The sequence below is a fragment of the Salmo salar genome, chromosome 26 (genome assembly GCF_965601325.2).
Source record: "Salmo salar chromosome 26, fSalSal1, whole genome shotgun sequence".
In the NCBI taxonomy this organism is placed as follows: Eukaryota; Metazoa; Chordata; class Actinopteri; order Salmoniformes; family Salmonidae; genus Salmo; species Salmo salar.
Window position 1 is genome coordinate 51,672,895 of NC_138316.1, and position 7,106 is coordinate 51,680,000.

A 7,106-nucleotide genomic window follows, 5' to 3' on the forward strand; every position below is an offset into this window, starting at 1 on the left:
GCTCCATAGAGAGAGAGTGAGTGATGGAAGACAGCTCCATAGAGAGTGAGTGATGGAGGACAGCTCCATAGAGAGAGAGTGAGTGATGGAGGACAGCTCCATAGAGAGAGAGTGAGTGATGGAGGACAGCTCCATAGAGAGAGAGTGAGTGATGGAGGACAGCTCCATAGAGAGAGAGTGATGAGGACAGCTCCATAGAGAGAGAGTGATGGAGGACAGCTCCATAGAGAGAGTGAGTGATGGAGGACAGCTCCATAGAGAGAGAGTGATGGAGGACAGCTCCATAGAGAGTGAGTGATGGAGGACAGCTCCATAGAGAGAGTGAGTGATGGAGGACAGCTCCATAGAGAGAGAGTGATGGAGGACAGCTCCATAGAAAGAGAGTGAGTGATGGAAGACAGCTCCATAGAGAGTGAGTGATGGAAGACAGCTCCATAGAGAGTGAGTGATGGAGGACAGCTCCATAGAGAGTGAGTGATGGAGGACAGCTCCATAGAGAGAGAGTGAGTGATGGAGGACAGCTCCATAGAGAGAGAGTGATGGAGGACAGCTCCATAGAGAGTGAGTGATGGAGGACAGCTCCATAGAGAGGGAGTGAGTGATGGAGGACAGCACCATAGAGAGAGAGTGATGGAGGACAGCTCCATAGAGAGAGAGTGAGTGATGGAGTACAGCTCCATAGAGAGTGAGTGATGGAGGACAGCTCCATAGAGAGTGAGTGAGTGATGGAGGACAGCTCCATAGAGAGTGAGTGATGGAGGACAGCTCCATAGAGAGTGAGTGAGTGATGGAGGACAGCTCCATAGAGAGTGAGTGATGGAGGACTGCTCCATAGAGAGTGAGTGAGTGATGGAGGACAGCTCCATAGAGAGTGAGTGATGGAGGACAGCTCCATAGAGAGTGAGTGAGTGATGGAGGACAGCTCCATAGAGAGAGAGTGAGTGATGGAGGACAGCTCCATAGAGAGAGAGTGAGTGATGGAGGACAGCTCCATAGAGAGAGAGTGAGTGATGGAGGACTGCTCCATAGAGAGAGAGTGAGTGATGGAGGACAGCTCCATAGAGAGAGAGTGAGTGATGGAGGACTGCTCCATAGAGAGTGAGTGAGTGATGGAGGACAGCTCCATAGAGAGAGAGTGAGTGATGGAGGACAGCTCCATAGAGAGAGAGTGAGTGATGGAGGACAGCTCCATAGAGAGAGAGTGAGTGATGGAGGACAGCTCCATAGAGAGTGAGTGATGGAGGACAGCTCCATAGAGAGAGAGTGAGTGATGGAGGACAGCTCCATAGAGAGAGAGTGAGTGATGGAGGACAGCTCCATAGAGAGAGAGTGATGGAGGACAGCTCCATAGAGAGAGAGTGAGTGATGGAGGACAGCTCCATAGAGAGAGAGTGATGGAGGACAGCTCCATAGAGAGTGAGTGATGGAGGACAGCTCCATAGAGAGTGAGTGATGGAGGACAGCTCCATAGAGAGTGAGTGAGTGATGGAGGACAGCTCCATAGAGAGAGAGTGAGTGATGGAGGACAGCTCCATAGAGAGAGAGTGAGTGATGGAGGACAGCTCCATAGAGAGAGAGTGAGTGATGGAGGACTGCTCCATAGAGAGAGAGTGAGTGATGGAGGACAGCTCCATAGAGAGAGAGTGAGTGATGGAGGACTGCTCCATAGAGAGTGAGTGAGTGATGGAGGACAGCTCCATAGAGAGAGAGTGAGTGATGGAGGACAGCTCCATAGAGAGAGAGTGAGTGATGGAGGACAGCTCCATAGAGAGAGAGTGAGTGATGGAGGACAGCTCCATAGAGAGTGAGTGATGGAGGACAGCTCCATAGAGAGAGTGAGTGATGGAGGACAGCTCCATAGAGAGAGAGTGAGTGATGGAGGACAGCTCCATAGAGAGAGAGTGAGTGATGGAGGACAGCTCCATAGAGAGAGAGTGAGTGATGGAGGACAGCTCCATAGAGAGAGAGTGATGGAGGACAGCTCCATAGAGAGTGAGTGATGGAGGACAGCTCCATAGAGATTTGCTGACCTGTAGCGGAGAACGAACGGTGATGACCTTGTTGCCTTCTGAGGCGTCAATCTGTAGCAATACAGACACGTTCTCCTGCAGCACGGGATCTCTCACGTTATACAGCCTCCTGCCAGGCTTATCCACCGCCATGTTGGAGATCTCACTGTAACCTGTAGGAACTGTGGAGGAGACAGACCAGTGGACATGTTCAGCTACTGACTGGATCCATTATCCAATGGCAGTGGAATAGCATGAAAAAATCCCCATGACAAGATGTTCAGTTCAAATCCCATTCAAACACTGGAAAATTAACTAGTGGTTAGAGGAGGCAGGTAGTCTAGTGGTTAGAGGAGGAGGCAGGTAGCCTAGTGGTTAGAGGAGGAGGCGGGTAGCCTAGTGGTTAGAGGAGGCAGGTAGCCTAGTGGTTAGAGGAGGAGGTGGGTAGCCTAGTGGTTAGAGGAGGCAGGTAGCCTAGTGGTTAGAGGAGGCAGGTAGCCTAGTGGTTAGAGGAGGCAGGTAGCCTAGTGGTTAGAGGAGGCAGGTAGCCTGGTGGTTAGAGGAGGCAGGTAGCCTGGTGGTTAGAGGAGGCAGGTAGTCTAGTGGTTAGAGGAGGAGGCGGGTAGCCTAGTGGTTAGAGGAGGAGGCGGGTAGCCTAGTGGTTAGAGGAGGCAGGTAGCCTAGTGGTTAGAGGAGGCAGGTAGCCTAGTGGTTAGAGGAGGCAGGTAGCCTAGTGGTTAGAGGAGGCAGGTAGCCTAGTGGTTAGAGGAGGCAGGTAGCCTAGTGGTTAGAGGAGGCGGGTAGCCTAGTGGTTAGAGGAGGCAGGTAGCCTAGTGGTTAGAGGAGGAGGCAGGTAGCCTAATGGTTAGAGGAGGCAGGTAGCCTAGTGGTTAGAGGAGGCAGGTAGCCTAGTGGTTAGAGGAGGCGGGTAGCCTAGTGGTTAGAGGAGGCGGGTAGCCTAGTGGTTAGAGGAGGCAGGTAGCCTAGTGGTTAGAGGAGACAGGTAGCCTAGTGGTTAGAGGAGGAGGCAGGTAGCCTAGTGGTTAGAGGGGGGGCAGGTAGCCTAGTGGTTAGAGGAGGCGGGTAGCCTAGTGGTTAGAGGAGGAGGCAGGTAGCCAAGTGGTTAGAGGAGGCGGGTAGCCTAGTGGTTAGAGGAGGCAGGTAGCCTAGAGGTTAGAGGAGGCAGGTAGCCTAGTGGTTAGAGGAGGCGGGTAGCCTAGTGGTTAGAGGAGGCGGGTAGCCTAGTGGTTAGAGGAGGCAGGTAGCCTAGTGGTTAGAGGAGGCGGGTAGCCTAGTGGTTAGAGGAGGCAGGTAGCCTAGTGGTTAGAGGAGGCGGGTAGCCTAGTGGTTAGAGGAGGCGGGTAGCCTAGTGGTTAGAGGAGGCAGGTAGCCTAGTGGTTAGAGGAGGGAGGTAGCCTAGTGGTTAGAGGAGGCGGGTAGCCTAGTGGTTAGAGGAGGAGGCGGGTAGCCTAGTGGTTAGAGGAGGAGGCAGGTAGCCTAGTGGTTAGAGGAGGAGGCAGGTAGCCTAGTGGTTAGAGGAGGAGGCAGGTAGCCTAGTGGTTAGAGGAGGAGGCAGGTAGCCTAGTGGTTAGAGGAGGGAGGTAGCCTAGTGGTTAGAGGAGGCGGGTAGCCTAGTGGTTAGAGGAGGCGGGTAGCCTAGTGGTTAGAGGAGGAGGCAGGTAGCCTAGTGGTTAGAGGAGGCAGGTAGCCTAGTGGTTAGAGGAGGAGGCAGGTAGCCTAGTGGTTAGAGGAGGCAGGTAGCCTAGTGGGTAGAGGAGGCAGGTAGCCTAGTGGGTAGAGGAGGAGGCAGGTAGCCTAGTGGTTAGAGGAGGCAGGTAGCCTAGTGGTTAGAGGAGGCAGGTAGCCTGGTGGTTAGAGGAGGCAGGTAGCCTGGTGGTTAGAGGAGGCGGGTAGCCTAGTGGTTAGAGGAGGCAGGTAGCCTAGTGGTTAGAGGAGGCAGGTAGCCTAGTGGTTAGAGGAGGCGGGTAGCCTAGTGGTTAGAGGAGGCGGGTAGCCTAGTGGTTAGAGGAGGAGGCGGGTAGCCTAGTGGTTAGAGGAGGAGGCAGGTAGCCTAGTGGTTAGAGGAGGAGGCAGGTAGCCTAGTGGTTAGAGGAGGAGGCAGGTAGCCTAGTGGTTAGAGGAGGAGGCAGGTAGCCTAGTGGTTAGAGGAGGCAGGTAGCCTAGTGGTTAGAGGAGGCAGGTAGCCTAGTGGTTAGAGGAGGCAGGTAGCCTAGTGGTTAGAGGAGGCAGGTAGCCTAGTGGTTAGAGGGGGCAGGTAGCCTAGTGGTTAGAGGAGGCGGGTAGACTAGTGGTTAGAGGAGGCGGGTAGCCTGGTGGTTAGAGGAGGCAGGTAGCCTAGTGGTTAGAGGAGGCAGGTAGCCTAGTGGTTAGAGGAGGCAGGTAGACTAGTGGTTAGAGGAGGCGGGTAGCCTAGTGGTTAGAGGAGGCAGGTAGACTAGTGGTTAGAGGAGGCGGGTAGCCTGGTGGTTAGAGGAGGCAGGTAGACTAGTGGTTAGAGGAGGCGGGTAGCCTAGTGGTTAGAGGAGGAGGCAGGTAGCCTAGTGGTTAGAGGAGGCAGGTAGCCTAGTGGTTAGAGGAGGCGGGTAGCCTAGTGGTTAGAGGAGGCGGGTAGCTTAGTGGTTAGAGGAGGCGGGTAGCCTAGTGGTTAGAGGAGGAGGCGGGTAGCCTAGTGGTTAGAGGAGGAGGCAGGTAGCCTAGTGGTTAGAGGAGGAGGCAGGTAGCCTAGTGGTTAGAGGAGGAGGCAGGTAGCCTAGTGGTTAGAGGAGGAGGCAGGTAGCCTAGTGGTTAGAGGAGGAGGCAGGTAGCCTAGTGGTTAGAGGAGGCAGGTAGCCTAGTGGTTAGAGGAGGCAGGTAGCCTAGTGGTTAGAGGAGGCGGGTAGCCTGGTGGTTAGAGGAGGCGGGTAGCCTGGTGGTTAGAGGAGGCGGGTAGCCTAGTGGTTAGAGGAGGCGGGTAGCCTAGTGGTTAGAGGAGGCGGGTAGCCTAGTGGTTAGAGGAGGCGGGTAGCCTAGTGGTTAGAGGAGGCGGGTAGCCTAGTGGTTAGAGGAGGCGGGTAGCCTAGTGGTTAGAGGAGGCGGGTAGCCTATTGGTTAGAGGAGGCGGGTAGCCTAGTGGTTAGAGGAGGAGGCGGGTAGCCTAGTGGTTAGAGGAGGAGGCAGGTAGCCTAGTGGTTAGAGGAGGAGGCAGGTAGCCTAGTGGTTAGAGGAGGAGGCAGGTAGCCTAGTGGTTAGAGGAGGAGGCAGGTAGCCTAGTGGTTAGAGGAGGAGGCAGGTAGCCTAGTGGTTAGAGGAGGAGGCAGGTAGCCTAGTGGTTAGAGGAGGAGGCAGGTAGCCTAGTGGTTAGAGGAGGAGGCGGGTAGCCTAGTGGTTAGAGGAGGCGGGTAGCCTAGTGGTTAGAGGAGGCGGGTAGCCTAGTGGTTAGAGGAGGCGGGTAGCCTAGTGGTTAGAGGAGGCGGGTAGCCTAGTGGTTAGAGGAGGAGGCAGGTAGCCTAGTGGTTAGAGGAGGAGGCAGGTAGCCTAGTGGTTAGAGGAGGAGGCAGGTAGCCTAGTGGTTAGAGGAGGAGGCAGGTAGCCTAGTGGTTAGAGGAGGAGGCAGGTAGCCTAGTGGTTAGAGGAGGAGGCAGGTAGCCTAGTGGTTAGAGGAGGAGGCAGGTAGCCTAGTGGTTAGAGGAGGAGGCAGGTAGCCTAGTGGTTAGAGGAGGCAGGTAGCCTAGTGGTTAGAGGAGGAGGCAGGTAGCCTAGTGGTTAGAGGAGGCAGGTAGCCTAGTGGTTAGAGGAGACAGGTAGCCTAGTGGTTAGAGGAGGCAGGTAGCCTAGTGGTTAAAGGAGGCAGGTAGCCTAGTGGTTAGAGGAGGAGGCAGGTAGCCTAGTGATTAGAGGAGGCAGGTAGCCTAGTGGTTAGAGGAGGAGGCAGGTAGCCTAGTGGTTAGAGGAGACAGGTAGCCTAGTGGTTAAAGGAGGCAGGTAGCCTAGTGGTTAGAGGAGGCAGGTAGCCTAGCGGTTAGAGGAGGCAGGTAGCCTAGCGGTTAGAGGAGGCAGGTAGCCTAGTGGTTAAAGGAGGCAGGTAGCCTAGTGGTTAGAGGAGGAGGCAGGTAGTCTAGTGATTAGAGGAGGCAGGTAGCCTGGTGGTTAGAGGAGGCAGGTAGTCTAGTGGTTAGAGGAGGCAGGTAGCCTAGTGGTTAGAGGAGGCAGGTAGCCTAGTGGTTAGAGGAGACAGGTAGCCTAGTGGTTAGAGGAGGAGGCAGGTAGCCTAGTGGTTAGAGGAGGCAGGTAGCCTGGTGGTTAGAGGAGGCAGGTAGTCTAGTGGTTAGAGGAGGCAGGTAGCCTAGTGGTTAGAGGAGGCAGGTAGCCTAGTGGTTAGAGGAGGCAGGTAGCCTAGTGGTTAGAGGAGGCAGGTAGTCTAGTGGTTAGAGGAGGCAGGTAGTCTAGTGGTTAGAGGAGGCAGGTAGACTAGTGGTTAGAGGAGGCAGGTAGCCTAGTGGTTAGAGGAGGCAGGTAGCCTAGTGGTTAGAGGAGGCAGATAGCCTAGTGGTTAGAGGAGGCAGGTAGTCTAGTGGTTAGAGGAGGCAGGTAGCCTAGTGGTTAGAGGAGGCAGGTAGCCTAGTTAAATTAAGGTAAAATATTTATTTTTATAAATAAATATACAGTAGTCTACTGACCGATGCTGAGGTTGAAGAGGCAGCTCTCCTGGCGCTGCAGGGCAGACAGTTTGCCCCGTACTGAGGTTCCCGACCCGGTGTACTCCAGGTCCACGCTCTGCCCTACCCCCACCTCGTGGAGCTTGCCCTGCCCAGGGGAGGCCACCACCCGCAGGTTGGCACTGTGCTGCACGGTGAGGGAGATGCCCAGCGCATTACGGATGGTGAAGGGGGCCTTCTCCTTCAGACTGTGGTCAAAGGTAGAGGCTGTGCCCTCAGAGAATGCCTGAGCAGAAATAACAGAACGGTAATTGTAATGTGAATAAACAATCTGAAATTTTCAACAACAACAAAAAAATTGTAAGCAAACTTGTAAACAATAGGTTGGTTTGTGGGACCTAGATGAATGTAGTCCTGGTTTAATAACAGGACCAATCTAGGA

At 54.5% G+C, this 7,106-nt stretch overlaps 1 protein-coding gene across 5 annotated transcripts in view; it reads right to left on the reverse strand.

The window, feature by feature from the left end:
- vps13c (vacuolar protein sorting 13 homolog C) overlaps positions 1-7,106 on the reverse strand; it is a 229,235-nt gene that overhangs the window by 75,004 nt on the left and 147,125 nt on the right. For all 5 annotated transcript variants that reach the window (XM_045709067.2, XM_045709065.2, XM_045709066.2 and 2 more), the window contains 2 exons: positions 6,686-6,950; positions 2,031-2,191 (listed from right to left, as the gene is read on the reverse strand). In XM_045709067.2, coding sequence (XP_045565023.1) covers positions 2,031-2,191; positions 6,686-6,950 — 426 coding nt within the window. The remainder of the gene's footprint in view (positions 1-2,030; positions 2,192-6,685; positions 6,951-7,106) is intronic.